The sequence below is a fragment of the Marmota monax genome, unplaced genomic scaffold (assembly GCF_021218885.2).
Source record: "Marmota monax isolate L192 unplaced genomic scaffold, Marmota_monax_Labrador192_F-V1.1 WCK01_AAM20220418_F8-fsc00086, whole genome shotgun sequence".
Lineage (NCBI taxonomy): Eukaryota > Metazoa > Chordata > Mammalia > Rodentia > Sciuridae > Marmota > Marmota monax.
The window spans coordinates 548336-564016 of record NW_026693086.1 but is presented as its reverse complement, the minus strand read 5'-3'; the positions used below and the strand labels follow the sequence as shown (position 1 = coordinate 564016).

The window sequence follows — 15681 nt, the reverse complement described above, 5'->3', positions numbered from 1 at the left end:
GGGAGTTGGCTAAATACATTATGGTATGTTCAGACAATAGAATTCTATTATACGTATTATAATATATAACATACGTACACACATTATATGATTTCTACGCATGTATGTACACAAACATATATGTACACATACCTATAGAATAGTATGGATAATATATGCTAATTTGTTTTTCATATTACAAACAAATATGCTTAATACACTTTTAAAAAAAAAACTCTCAAAATCAATGTGCAAGTTTTTTTTTTCCTGTACTTACCTGTGGTTGCTCACCTCAATCTATTGACATGTTGGACCATGTACCTCTTGGTTGTGGGGGCTGTGCCCTGCAGGGTGTTCAGCGGGATCCTTGGCCTCCACCCCCTATATGCCAGGAGAATCCCACCTCCCCAGCTGTGATGGCCAAAAGTGCCTCCAGATATGGCCACAAGGGCCTTGGGGGCAGAATAGCACCCTATCCTGAACCACTCCTCTAGGGGAAATTGGGAGAATTTTACATCCTCTGTATTGTTTATATTTCATAAAATAATTTTCAACAAAAATATAAACAATAAGGGCAAATTTTCTAATTAACTGGCATTTGAAGGTCCTGGATGCTGGGATAAGTAGCATCTCATTGGGCAACTGCTGGGACATCTTGGGGCTTCCTGACATCTCCACCCATTTCCTCATGGCTTCCCTGTCTGAGCAAGACTTTCAGTATGGTTTGATGGTTCTCACCAAGGAATAATTAGAAAGGCAGATTCTCAGGCTTCACCCAAGACCTGTGATATAGTTAAGTCTAGGAGTGACTCCCAATCTTTTGTGTGTGTGTGTGTGTGTGTGTGTGTGTAGCTGTAGATGGAACCCAGGGCCTTGCATGCGAGGCACATGCTCCACTAATGAGCCACACCCCTGCGCCTCATCCGGGTTTTGACAAACCTCCGACGCAAAGTGGATACAAGCTCCTACGGATCCAAGCTCCCGTTTGAGAGCCACTGGTGGAATAAAGACTCTAAGGGCATGCCAGGGCTTCATTAAAACTTTGCATATTCCTCTAATGATCTCAGAGGATTATGCGCCAAGCTTCATGCTTCCCAATTCTGTAGGGAGAGAACGCACTGTTTGGAAATTTTTAATTTGGATATAAAACCCAAGGCCAAAGTTGAGAAGATGCTTTATGTATTCACCGGCTGTCTCTCCTGGGACTCTCTGCAGCCAACAGTTTACACTCAAAGCCTACACTCTGTCCCCAAGGCCAGTTGCTACTAACTTAGCTACTGTGAAAAGTCAGTTACTGCCGTTAGTCTCCCCAAGGGGTTACAGAGTCTCCATGACCTTTTAGAAAATGAAAAAGAAAATACTCAGAGCATTATTTCCCTTTCATGGATCTCTCTGGAAAAGACAAGAATGTTAGACGAGGGATTGCCTCTGGTCCCACGAGGCCATGACCATGAACATACAAAAGCATCTATCTTCCAAACACATTTTAAGGTTCACATTTGAGTATGGATTAACCAACTAGAAACTTTGGGTTATTATTTGGAATTTTTTAAAAAGGAAACTGGAGAAAACCTGGCTCAATATTTGGCACCAAGTCATTGTTTGCACCTGAAAAATTTTGGCATTAACATCTTTAGATGCCACCATCAATCTGTGTCCAGTGATTGGGGGATGGAGAGAGAATTAGAAGCAGAACCAATCTTCAGCAGTTACCTGATCCAATGAAAGCAAGGAAAGGTTGTTCTCAAAATACTGGAAATGGGCCAGGAAGGAGTCGGCGCTCAGGTGATCAATGTGTGAACAGGTCATGCCTTTGATCAGCTGCCCAGCACTAGGAACGAAACAGGGACATCGAGAAGAAGGAGCAAGAGAAGGCAGGTTCCAATAAATGTTGGCGAGGATGTGGGGAGAAAGGTACGCTCAGACATTGCTGGCGGGACTGCAAATTGGTGCAACCATTCAGGAAAGTAGCATCAATAGTTCTCAGAAAACTTGGAATGGAACCACCATTTGACCCAGCTATCCCACTCCTCACTTGATACCAGAGCACTTAAAAATCAGCCTACTACAGTGACACAGCCACATCAATGTTTATAGCAGCTCAATTCATAATAGCTAAGCTATGGAACCAACATAGGTGCCCTTCAACAGATGAATGAATTTTTAAAAATGTGGTACATATGCACAATGGAATATTACTCAGCCTTAAAGAAGAATTAAATTATGGCATTTGCCAGTAAATGGATGGAACTGGAGAATATCATGCTAAGTGAAATAAGCCAATCCCAAGAAAACAAAGGCTGAATGTTCTCTCTGATATGTGGGATGTTAACTCACATCAAGGGAGGGTAGAGAGAAGAATAGAAATCCATCGGATTAGACATAGGGAAAGAAAGGGAAGGGAGGGGAGAGGAAACAGTTATGTCCTATTAATTCCAGGACATAGAATTTGGAAATTCTATGGGCATAGAATTAATAGGACATAACTTTCCTAGCCTTGTATTTGAATACTGCACCAGAGTAACTTCGCATCATGTTTAACCACAAGATTAGGATCCCAGTTAGAATAAGTTTTACTCCACATATGTATAATATGCCAAAATACATTCCACTGTCATATATAATTTAAAAGGACCAAAAAGAAAAAAGAAAGGCAGGTTCCATGTGACTCAAGCTACAGACGTCACTGTCCAACCTTCCTTCCTGGGAAAGTCAGCTCCTCAGCCGGAAGCTCCCAGGGGCTCCCAGCCCTGGGCTGAGCTGCGTCCCTACCTCAGGAGCTCCTCAGGCCTTTCGGTTGTCCTTGACAGGAGCTCGTACAGGAACAAGGCCTGAGGGAAGAGAGAGATTGACATCACTGATGGAGCCCAGGACTGCGAGGCCCTATAGGGAGGGCACTCTGACCCATCGCACAGATGGGCAGAGGAGGCCCAACGGGTTGCTAATCCAGGACCATACAACTGCTAAGTGGCCAAGCAGGGATTTGAAAGGGTGTCAGAGAAATTCCAGAGCCTGTGCTTTAAAGGGTGAATCAGGAGCAGGGCTGGAGAATGACTTCGTGTGCAGAGGGAGGCCACAGACCTGTGGAGGACTCTCTGTGGCCTCTTTTGGCATGCCCACCTGCTAGTCCTGAGCACAGGGTATCCCAGAACAAAAGCAAATGAATAGACCAGCACCGTCTAGAAAGAGCCATCAATAAAGAACTGCAGGTGGCACACACTTGCCTGAAACCCTCCCCGATGAGCACTCCAGGAGAGCAACTCTGAGCAGGCAGGGGACACATTTGTTTTAAGGAATGTAATTTTACAGAATACCTAACTCGCAGACAGGATCAAGTATGACATTTGTCTATTTTATAGACTCTGAAACTTTGAGCATAATTCCCCAAACAGAGTAAATTATGAGCTAGCATCAAATGAGGCTTCTGTGACACAGTAGCTAAGGATCTTAAAGTATCCTAAATGCCCAGGCAAAAGGAGCAGGGGGGGGAGGAAAGTTCTGGGCTCTGTGTGTGTGTGTGTGGTCCCAGAGATTTCCAAGGGCACAAGGTCAGCTTCCAGGACTCTCCTACCATCCTCCCCATCTCAGGAAATAACAACTCCATCAACTTATTGCTGGGAAAAAATATATATATATATCTTGAAGTACCTGCAGCAGGATGTACTTTCCAAAATAGAATGAGTGGCCCTGGCCACTGAATTTGGCAGCTGTTGGATACATAGCAATTGGTCACCATAATATCATCCAAACATGTGAGCAAGATTCCCAGGACAGATGGGGATTTTTGTCTGTTTTATTCACTTCTGTACTCCCAGGGCTGTGAGCAGCACCGGCCATGTGCTCAATATCAGGAGTGAATGAGCAGGAAGTCAGAGAAAGTCCTACAGCTATACCTCAACCTCAATAGTGCCATCCTGCCCTCCTGGTCTCAGAGCTCACAGTATATAGTAAACATACAATCTGCTAATATTTACAACCCATGCTTGTGAGCCGTGAGACATGTGTCACTGATCCTTATGAGAAATTACCCACATTTTGCACATGGGAAGACTGAGGCCATGTAGGGAGAAGTAGTTTCCCCAAAGCTAATAAAATAAATGGGATCCAGATCTTGTCTCACTTCTTAACACTACACTATTCTGCCTCCAGGGTTGAATCCCACAGAAATAAATTGCTTTTTCCAAATTAAAGAATACTCCCACAAGATGGACAGTCAAAAATACAGGATCGAGCTGTGGCCATAACATGTTCTACTGCATGATCATAACAGGTTTTGATGCCAACTTTATTTATTTATTTATTTATTTTGCCCAAAAAGTGAGGCATAATCTTTATGGGAAGCTTTTTAAGAAAGCGGTGCTGGTGTTATTGAAAAATCATTTATTACTAAATTGTCTTTGGTGCAAGATTTGGATGCACAGAATTCTCATGAATAGACGGTAAAATGGAATAGGTCAAATCAACAAAGATAACGCATTAGTTGCTACTGATTGGTGCATGCCAGTTGAAATAGTATACTTTGAAAACTGACTACTGTGTTGCAAAGTTGGGGCTTACAAATTTTAATCCTGTGTCCAAAGATTCTGTGCCACTAACGCTGGTTTTGTTACCTGACTCACCAGCCTCAACACCACTTGTGCAAAATATGTTGACTGTCTGCAACTTTTGTGTGTTTAGTTCTACAGGGCTTTAAACAAACCATGCAAGTCAATTTTTGGAAAACTACTGACAATATAATGCACTGAGAATTCAGGGTTTGTGGCTCACAGTGTACCAGAAGACAAATGTGCATCCATATGCCCCTGGTGGATACCCTGCTGCTCTGTTCACCTTTTAAGCAGCACAAGGAACGGAATTATATCGTGCAATGATTACATGATGAAAGGTTATAAATCAATTTGGGAGCTGAAAAAAATAAGGTATGACAATATTATATGGTGGTTACGATTATGTGGTGAAATATGGTACCTGGCTCCTTCGAAGCTCCTTCTCCTTCAGGATTGAAGAGTTGAATTGGGATTCCCTCCGTAAATCAAAGAGAGACACTTCCTTAAAGAAAGTCCCTTGTATCTCCACAATGCCTGAGGTGGTGTCGCCTACTTCAATCATCTGCCCAAAGTGAGAAGACGGAGGAATGATCTGATAAGAAGTGCCTGAGATTTGGGTATGAACTAGATATGGCTTCTTGGGCAAAAAAAAAAAAAAAAATCCATGAGATCTGCTAGCAACCCTATGAAGTAGGGACTTTCATTATTCCCATTTACAGGTAGGAAGACGGAGGCTTAGAAGTGATTGGTGGAAAGTGGGTAAGTGAGATTCAAGTCCAAGTTGGGGTTATTCCAGAATCCACTCTTTATTTTAACCAGGCATGCTACTGCTATCTGCAAGGGGGAGGGGTTTCTTAACAGATTTTGCAACTGGATGTGAAGGTCTTTAGTGCAAGATGAAAACCCAGAAAACCCCTCTGGAGACCTCCTTCAATTGAGAAAGGCATAACAACTTGACTTTGGACCATGGAAAAGGCTTTCAGAAGCACTCTGAACTTCAGGCATCGTTTTTAGGCTTGGAAAACCAATTTTTAAACACATTAATAGATCAAGAAACCTGGCTTTTAAAATGTTTTCTGGATTAGACAGGCTAGGGAGAGCAAGGGTCTGGAGAGAACTATGGCGTGGCCAGCAGAGCCCTTCTAGGAAGGAGGGAGGAGAGCCATCAGGAGAAGGCATCTTCTGGGCTCAGAACTACCCTGGACACCAGTGAATGAGATAATCTCAGCCCTGAAGGGAGGGTCTAGAGTCACAACCCACTCGCAAAACCCCAAAACCACATCCTCTGTGAGCCACCCAACAGGGGAGCAGCCACCTGTCTTCACCTCACCTTGCTCAGGACACCTTGCTGCTGGGCAGGCGACAAATCAGACAGGTGCTGGGAGATGGTGCTTCTCAGGACCTGCAGGAGGTCTTTGCGGTCCATGCTGTAGAAGTCCTGGGTGGCAACCCCTGCCAGCAGCACACCCATCTGGCTGACATTGTAGAAGGACAGCACCTGGTAGGGGACCCGCCACCAGGGTGAGGTGCCACTCTGGCCTCTCCTCTCCCAGGTGCTCACCCACCCCTTCTGCATGCCAGGTATGAATGGGCAACCCCATGGGACGCACGGCGAGCAAGACAGACGCTGTGATCAGAGACTGCCCCCCTTTCTACGCAGAAAGAGTATCAACTATCCAAACCCAAGGCAGCTGGAGTGGCCCACACCTGCAAACCCAGCAACTTAGGAGGCTGCAGCAGGAGGATCGAAGGTTCGAAGCCAGCCTCAGCAACTTAGCAAGACCCAGTCTCAAAATAAAAATTTAAAAAGCTCAGTGGTAAAGAGCCTCTGGGTTCAGTCCCCAGTACCACAAAAAATTTAATTAGTTAGTTAATTTAAAAAAAAAAAATACGAGGCACATGATCAGGGCTACACTAGGGGAATTACTATGCTGTTTAAGCGCATGGAACAAATAAATGGCCTATGAGTGTGTGTTTAATTTGAACTAATTGACAACATTTAAAAATTGTTTTTTTAGTTAAATTTATAGGAAGAACTCCCATATGCATTCAGATTTGAACTCCTGGATTTTTTTTTTTAACAAAACAATCTGAACATAGACAATACAGGGCTCACATTGTACCTGGGCACAATTATCAAGGGCAGAGGATCAGCCTCCCCCGAGGCAGGAGTTCTCAGTGTTACCCAGTCCCCGCCCCCACTCACAGGAGCTGGAGACCATTCACTTGTCACTGGACAGGCATCTGCCTTGCCAAATCCCCATACTCGTCAATCTCTGTGCAGAAGCTTTGAGTGGGAATAAAAAATTTTCAGGATACAAGTCCAATGTTTGATGGGAAATATGATGGACCTACCCATCCTACCAGAAATCATGCGTGCCTCCTCCCCTCCTTTCCAGCAAACCTAGCAAATGGTTTTCCAAATAATCAGAGACATACCTTTTTCCTTCAGTTATTCTCTGTGGAGAGGAGAGTTTCTTACTGTCTCCAAAGAAAGTAAAACCTTTCAAGTTCTCTAAAAGTCTCTGGAGTCTGAAGCCCTTTCAACTGGACCCAGCACAGGGAGACTAGTTACTCCTACCCACCCCCCAAAAAAGTTCCATTTGTGAAGTGAGGTCCGCGTACTGTAGACATACAAGTACAGCCATGTTTAGAGCAGTCCAATTCACAACAACCCTACTATGGAGCCAGCCTAGGTGTCCATCATTGGATGAATGCATAGAGAAAATGTGGTCTATATACACTACCTTGTGGTCTATATAACTACCTTGCCTACACCTTGACCTTGGACTTTCCAGCCTTTAGACTGAATTTGTGTTTTTAATGTCTCCTGGACTCTGGTGTTTTGTTATGGCAGCCTGAGCTGATAGATACACTAGTTCTTGAGTCTTAGGGCACTCAGGAAAAGTTAAAAGTTCCAGCTCACCTTTTCATGGGCTGAGTATTTGGCAGACAAGATGATGACCTGGCTCTTGGCCCAGCCTGAGACCTGGTTGAGGGTGGCGATGGCACTGTGCACGGCTTCCGGGGAGAGGGATTCCAGCTGGCTGCAGGTCAAACCCACGACCGCATCCGACAAAGAGCCCAGGGTCTCGTTGAGGGTCCGGTTCTCGGTGGCAATACCCAGGAGGTCAGCTTTGAGCTAGAAGGAGAGCAGTCTGAAATGAGCATGGACATCAAGCAGGGCAGTGTCTCCCTCTGACTATGTCCTGGGCATACGGAGTCCATCCTGCCCCATCTAAGCCTCATCCATCCCCCATCCTGCCCCATCTAAGCCTCTGTACCAGAGACCAGGAGGAAAAGAGACTCCTGCCTTGTCCAGTGACACAGCGCCCCCCCCACCTCCACAGGCAGTGGCTTTCATGCTGGAAATTCAAATTGGGCTTCATTTGAATATTAATGTGTCAGTAAATCAACCTGAAAGCATAGCAGAAAGGAATTTTGCTCCCTTACAATTCCACTGCGTTCTTGTAGATTTTATTTTCCTTTTCTGACCTTGAACTCTGTGTCTATATATATATATATATATATATATATATATATATATATATATATATATGGCTGTTTTTCTTTTGTAAACTATCTGGGGCCTTTTTCATGATGATATATAATCTGTGTCCAAATAATTCTCAACAGTACAAGAAAGTTCTAGTGGTCTAAAAAATCCTACCTCTTAAAAATAAGTCTGGGGCTGGAGTGACCCAGTGGCTCAGTGGTAGAGCACTTGTACAAAGAATCCAAGGCTCTGGGTTCAATCCTCAGCACCAGAAAAAGAAAGAAAGGTGAGAAACTATGATTAGTAGTTGGGTGTATATCCTTCCAAGTCTCCCTGTGCCTTTATAAAGACAGCATGGAGTTTTTACAGAGCTATAATATGAACAGAAGTATAATTTTCTGTTGTATGTTTTTCACTTAAAATTATATCTTGTACATCTTTGTACATGTCTATGATCATTTTAATAATTATATTATTGCAATATGCCTGCCTAGTTATGTGTGTCGTATGTGTGTCTCAATTGCTTCTGGTAAGGAAACTCGCCAACTGTAGCAAAACCTCCGTGCCAGAAAATGAGAGCCGTGCAGATTTTAACACCAGAATTTATTACAACAATATGTCCATTTCCAACAGGTGCACGAGACTGGTCCATGCAATATTAAAATGGCCACTGGGGGGCAGAAGAGTGAAGTAGAAGGACGCTCCGTGGCTGTGCCTGGCTTCTCTCAATTTTAGCAGGTCCCCCTTCCCTAGAAGTGGTTCTCTAAGTGTGGTCCTTGGCCAGCCGCAGCAGCACGGGGGAACTTATTAGGAATAAGTTCCATCCCAGACCTGCCAAATCAGACTCTGGGCATGGGGCCCAGCAACCTTACTTTAACAAGCCTGCCCACTAATTCTGATGCACCCTCAAGTTTGAGAACTACAGAGTTAAGTGATCCCAAAGTGTTCCTCCATATCTAAATGTATTTGACTTTCTTTTTGGCCAGGGCTGCCACAATTATCCCTGTGGATATAAAATACATTGATTCTTATTTTTGTTGGAGTTTGCTTGAGGATTTCTTTTCCTTGAAAAGTATGCATTGACCAAGACTGATGATCTAATGTGACCTGTCCACTGTGATTGGGGCGGGGCCCAGACACCCACACCTGTAATCCCAGCAACTCAGGAGGCTGAGGCAGAAGATCACAATTTCAAGGCCCACCAGGGCAATTTAGCAAGACCCTGTCACAAATTTTAAAAATACATATATAAAGGGTTGGGGATGTAGCTCGGTGGTAGAGCACCCCTGGGTTCAATCCCTAATACTACCAAAAAAAGTGGGATTGGAGATTTCAAAAGGATCATGTGTGAAAAACTGCTATGTAAAATTATTGATGACTTGCTAAACATGTCTTTAACATTATTTCCATGCCATCTTTTCAATAACAAAAATTGGAAAGGACCAAAGGAAGTGAAGAGATTGAGATCTGAATGGATGAAAGAAGAGAGAGATGAGCAGAGAGGAAACAAACCCACCCTCACTTGCTAATTTGTCCTGAGCCTGGTGTAGGAGCTCAATAACTAAAACCCCACCACCCAGGGTTCTTGATCCTGGCTGGGTTGGAATCACCCGCAGAGCTTTGAAACCACCCCGGTCCCAGGCCGGTAACCTCAGAGTCTCGGGGGTGGGCCTGGAGAGGCTGATACTCATCAAGAACCATTCCAGTAGCTCTTGCACCTGGAGTTGGTTGGAAACACAGGCCCTGCCCCAGACCTCCTGAACCAGGATCTGCATTGAAGATCCCCAGGTGATCTTGAAGCTCATGCAGGCCGGATGTGGCTGCTCTGATTGAATTTCCATCTTTCCAAGGTTCTTCCCTAGGCTGTTTGACGTCACTCTCTCCCATGTTACATTCATCCCAGGACGTGAGACACCATTTGAGTGGCTGGGTTTAGATCCTGGTTAACAACACTACCAGTGTTCTCTCCAAGACCAGGCAAGGCTGTTCTCCCCATTCCTCTGGCTGGTAAAACTGAGGCAGAAGCCCCAGGGCCTTGCATCCCACCGGCACCTTCTGAACTGCAGCCTGGAAGCCCCGCAGGTGGCTGCACTTGATCATCTGGTGAAGGAGGACTTGGGCTAGGGTGGCGTCCAGCAGCTCCAGGTCATCGTAGAAACAAACCAGCAGCCCTAACCTGCGTGAGAAGATGGGGGATACTAGCAGAGGGCTCAGAGCTGGGGGGGCTGCAGCCACACCCACCCCAGTCCAAACCAAAAGGGTCAGGATCCCGGCAGCTACCGTTCACCAGGTGTTGGACTGAGCCTTTACCTGAGTCATCTATTGCAACAGTCCTACAGGTAGGAGTCCTCATCAGTCCCATCCCATAGATGGGCTAACTGAGACTCAGATTAAGTGACTTGCCCAAGGCAAACAGGGGAGCTGGGACTTCTATCTAGATCCATCCAACTAAGTCATCTCACCTCCTGAACTAGCCACCGAGAACTGCCTGCTTTCCACACGGACATACGGGGTTCATCCACCCAGAAGGAGAGTCTGCTTCCAAAATCCTTATTTACTTACCTGGATGATGCAAAGATTTCAGAAGAAAAAGAAAGAAAAACCAGCAGGCAGAATAGTCTAGGGCAGAAGGATTCAATCCTGGTCTAACTGGGAGCAAAACATCCAGTGGTGCCCGGCAAGGTGGCACACATCTGTCATCCCAGCGGCTCAGGAGGCTGAGCCAGGAGGATCGTGAGTTCAAAGCCAGCCTCAGCAAAAGCAAGACACTAAGCAACTCAGTGAGACCCTGTCTCTAAATAAAATACAAAACAGGGCTGGGGATGTGGCTCAGTGGTTGAGGACCCCTTCGATCCCTGGTAACCCCCCACACACACACAAAGAAAAACCTATCCACTGGTTAAGAGCATACATTCAGGCCAACTGAAGTTAGAAGCCATATTCTAATCAGATATTTGATTTCCTGTAAGTTATTTCACTTCTCTGTAAGGCTGCTGCATACAGTTGGGCAGTGTACACTCTGTACTACTGTACAGGATGCCTCATTGAACTTTTATTAAATGAGAGACTTGCTTTGTTCATCATAGCACATCAAGATAAATATGATGAATGGAATGAACGAGGATGAATGTGAAAGTTAAAGAAGAGGTAATAGCAAATGACAAGCAGTCCTGGTGGATACTGAGTTCTCTTTCATTAATGAATGCCTTTGGGGTTCATAGGAAGACTATCCACTCAGCAAGGCCAGAGCACCTGGCTGATCGCCATCAACCTGGCTCCACCCTCCTAGAGAGACTGACAATCGGACATGGGTACAGGAAAGCAGCCAGACCCAGGGAAAGGATTTGAACGTGTGTTGAGAAAAAAAGTTTAGCTTAACTATGAGAAAAGAATATTGTGTCTTGGGAGAAAGCTCAGAGGGCCCAGCACCCACCCCCCTTGCCTGTGGATGGTCAAGGCGTTCCTCACGTCAAAGCCGGAGGAGCTGATTCTCTGCAGAAATGCCTGGGCCAGCTCAGGGGTGATGTCATAGACTGTGTCCAGCTGCTTGGTGGCATTGTCATAGCTGATGAACAGCCCAATCTGGTGGACAGAGACGGGAAGATCAGAGAGGAGTGTGGAAGGGCCCAGTGCGCTGTGCCCCATCCTGGACACTTGGGTACACCACCATTGGCAACTGACATTTGTCATCAATTTCTTTCCCCCTTCCCCCAGCAATGCAGGTAATCAAACCCCTGGCACCTGGCATGCTAGCAAGTGCTCTGACCCTGCGCTACATCCCCAGTCCTCTCCTGATTTCTTCATGGTCTATAACTGCTGCTTTGATTTCCTCCTCAATCCAACTGTTATTTAAGAATGATTCCTTTAACATTCCGGCAGCTGAACTTTGTAAGCTAATCTTGACACATTGATTCCTTGATTGGTTTTAAGGTCAGAGAAGATGGTCCACAAATTTTTCTGCTTTGAGAAATCAAGATTTTGTAACAGGTGAGCGAGTTTATAGATGGACTTCGGGTGACAGAAAAAAGAATGTGTGTTCTCTTTGTAAGACACGGAATGTGGCGCATCGTATATATTCGACTTTATTAAATATAGTTTTCGGATTAGCTGTATTCTCGTTCCCTTTTTGCCTACATTTCCAAAGGTGCTCTTGAATGTTCTACAACCATAGGGTTCAGATCTTTTTTCCTGGTGTTTCTAATGGATTTCTCATTCTCTATTTTGATGCAGTCTCATTGTGTTTAAAGAGGCTCATAAAGTTGTCCCTCCCTTGTGGACTCTGCTCTCGGCCCATATAAAATTCCCTCTTAGTGTGCATGGCCCGTGCCTTCTCCTTTCTTCTCTATACTTTTAGATAATGAAAAGTTTCAGTGGATGCCTGACCTTGGACATTCCCTCAAAGAGCTCGGATTTCTAAGAATTAAACCTCAGTCTACTTCTAGAAAAATCTCTCAATGCTGGGAGAGTAAATGGGGGCCCAAGGGGTTAATCCTAGGACAGAGGGTTATAAAAATTGGGAGGTGTTTGAAATACTCCCAGCCTCCTAGGTAAAAAAGAGGAATTTAATTCTGCAGCTGGCTTCACAATAAGCAGACATTGTTGGGTTAGCTGGTCTTTGAATGAGCCACTCATTTGATACAAACTCTTCTCTGAATAGCCAGTAGAAAGTCACGTCACCGATGGTTTAAGAAACAATAATAGGCCAGGCCATGGGGTACACCTGTAATCTCAGTGACTCAGGAGGCTGAGGCAGGAGGATCGCAAGTTCCAGGCCAGCCTCAGCAACTAGTGAAGCCATGAGCAACTTAAAATATTAGAAAAAAAAAAGTCTTAAAGTAAAAAAATAAAACTAGCTGGGGGAATAGCTCAGTGGTAAAGCACCCCTGGGTTCAAACCCCAGTACCAAAAAAAATCTTTTTTTTTTTTTTAGACAGGCTCCAAAGTCTTTATGAAGGCCTTTGCATGGACGACATTCTTGGGAGGTTGCATCCTAGAGTCAAGATTCCCCAAGGGGTTTTCATGTCATTGAGTCAATATCAGAAGGAGACAGGTTGATGACTGAGTTAAGTGACCCCAGACATGGACATTTCTCCACTATATTTTTATATAAAAAAATCCACTCTATAAAACTCAGTCACTGCTCATGCTAAAGGGATATTACTAGAAGTCACTATAAATAGAAATAGCTATTAATCCATGTTGCTTGGTCTTGCATTCATGCGTCCAAGGATTGGAAACTTGATAGCTATTGTCCTTGGCCTTTTGAGTTCAAAAATGCCCTCAAATGTCCTTGGTGCACAGCCAACGTTCCCCTTCCTTCATCATGGTTCACATCAAAGGGGTCTTAATTCTGTGCTGTTTTTTTTTTTTTTCTCTCTCATTACCCTTCTATAGAAGCACACAATCCTACTGCCTCCACCGGAGGCCTTGTTCCAAGAGTTTTCTTTAGAAGCTAGAGACAAATTGGACAGAGGCAGGTGGACACTTTCTAGAGCACCTCGACTGGCCGGCTGAACCCTGGAAGTTTAGCACACACCTTACCCCAGGTGGATTAGTAATGGGGACTTATAAATATACTTTTCCAGCTTACCTCTATAGGACTAATCTTCATAATTTCTTCAAATGATAGGTGAACCATGTATCTGCCCAAAATCCATAAGTTTTCTGCACTGACCCAGGAAACAGAGTCATCTACAAAAAATGAATGAATGAATGAATGAATAAGTAAATACTTATATAAAAGTCTTCCCACTGGTATGTGATAGTCAACGGCATCTTGGACATCAGGACCTCCTTCTTGAGTTCACTCATCCATTCAATGACCATTTATTAAAAGCTTACCCATGAGACACTATGCTACACACAGACCTGGGTCTCAGAGCTGGAGGTTGGCCGCCATTGTTCCCAGTCTTTCAGTATAAGACTTTTCCACACAGCAAATTGTATTGGTGGCGTTTGGGGGAAAGAAAGGAGAGCATGTGCATCCATCACTAAGAGCTGTTTCAGGGAATGTGGGTGGTGACTCATGTCCAAATGAGATGGAGAAGTCAGCTTTTGCACAGACTCGTTCAGGAGAACATTATGTGTCTCCCTTGACCCTGGAATCAGAGATGTATAGAGTACAGGGGACTCTGGACATCTGACTTGGCTACTGAATAAAAAGGTGGCCTCAGAGGATAGATAACTGGGGAGGAACCATAAATTTCACCAACAACCAAGCTGAGTTTCTTCATTTGCCAGCTTTGATTAAGCATGAACTATACTTCTGCAGATGAATGATCCCCAAGCTTGAGATATTCTATTTTTTATTAATTCTTTATTGGTGCATTGTAATTGTACATCATAGTGGGATTCATTGTGATAAATTCATACTTGGGCATAATATAATTTGGTCAGTTTCATCTGGGGACATCTTTAATAGCCAAAGTATTTCCAGTTAGCTCAGGACCTTCATGAGAAAAAAATTTTCGAGGTCCAAATAGAATGAACTTTAATTCACTGTAGAGTGATAATGAAATTTGGGCCGGGGCTGTAGCTCAGTGGCAGAGTGCTTGCCTCACACCTGTGAGGCACTGGGTTCGATCCTCAGCACCACATAAAAATTTAAAAAATAATTAATTAAAGGTATTGTGTTCATCTACAATTAAAAATATTTTTTTTTAAAGTGAAGTTTACCGGGCTAAGGTTGTGGCTGAGTAGAGTGCTCGCCTAACACGTGTAAGGGCCTGGGTTCCATCCTCAGCACCACATATAAATAAATAAAATAAAGGTATTCTGTCTATCTACAATTAAAATATATATATATTCTAAAAAAACGAAATTTAGCATATAGGAATTCTAGAAGGAAAATCTGTCCCTAAACTCTGGCAATAAAGTCTTAGGGAGGTTTAGAGATTGAGTGACTCTCTCAGTGTGAGATTCAGATTCCTGGAGGCTGGAGTTATTATTGTTATTATGTTACTAATACTCCTTACACACAAATCTCAGAGATTAATTCCAGGAAAAGGATTGATTTGCATTCCTTGGCTCCAACCCCATGGCTTCCTTTATGGTTCCCCAACACCCCTTGCTCATTCCCACTCCAGGGCCTTTGCATGTGCTGGTCCCTCAGCTTGGAATGCCCTCTCTGCAGAACCTCACATGACTGATTCCATCTCCTCCTCTTGATCACTCCTGAGAGGTCTTCCTTGATCCCTTAGTCCAGGGATTGGCCAACTACAGCCCATGGGTCACCCCCAGAGCACAATTTAATTTTACACAATCTCAAAGCCAAGAAAAGAAGACTCATGTTTGGTGAAAGGTGAAAATCATGAATTTCAGATTCTAGCATCCAGAAATAAAGTTTCCATGGGACACAGCCTTGCCCATTCACCTACCTCTGTGGCTGATATGGAAATGTAGTGTCAGAGGTTATGGGCTCACAAAGCATAAAATATTTACTCACTTTTTAAATGACCTTGACAGAAAGCATTTGCCAAGGCCTGTTCTAGCCTAAAGTAATAACCCTTCCTCGTTTCTGTCTCCTCTCTCTCTCTTTCATTCTTTCTCTTTCGATCTCCCTCCCACCTTTCCCTCCTTCTTTAAAAATTTTTCTCCGCCTATCCTTCCACAATAAAAGGATGAATTCAGAAAGCAAACATTTTGTCTTATTTTATTCTA

At 44.1% G+C, this 15681-nt stretch overlaps 1 protein-coding gene across 1 annotated transcript in view; it reads right to left on the bottom strand.

The window, feature by feature from the left end:
- Otoa (otoancorin) overlaps window positions 1-15681 on the bottom strand; it is a 71928-nt gene that overhangs the window by 34136 nt on the left and 22111 nt on the right. Inside the window, exons 10-17 of the mRNA XM_046454371.2 lie at window positions 13613-13713; window positions 11465-11604; window positions 10075-10198; window positions 7453-7668; window positions 5857-6024; window positions 4948-5088; window positions 2752-2810; window positions 1693-1810 (exon numbers count right to left, since the gene is read on the bottom strand). Of these exons, the coding sequence (XP_046310327.1) occupies window positions 1693-1810; window positions 2752-2810; window positions 4948-5088; window positions 5857-6024; window positions 7453-7668; window positions 10075-10198; window positions 11465-11604; window positions 13613-13713 (1067 nt within the window). The remainder of the gene's footprint in view (window positions 1-1692; window positions 1811-2751; window positions 2811-4947; window positions 5089-5856; window positions 6025-7452; window positions 7669-10074; window positions 10199-11464; window positions 11605-13612; window positions 13714-15681) is intronic.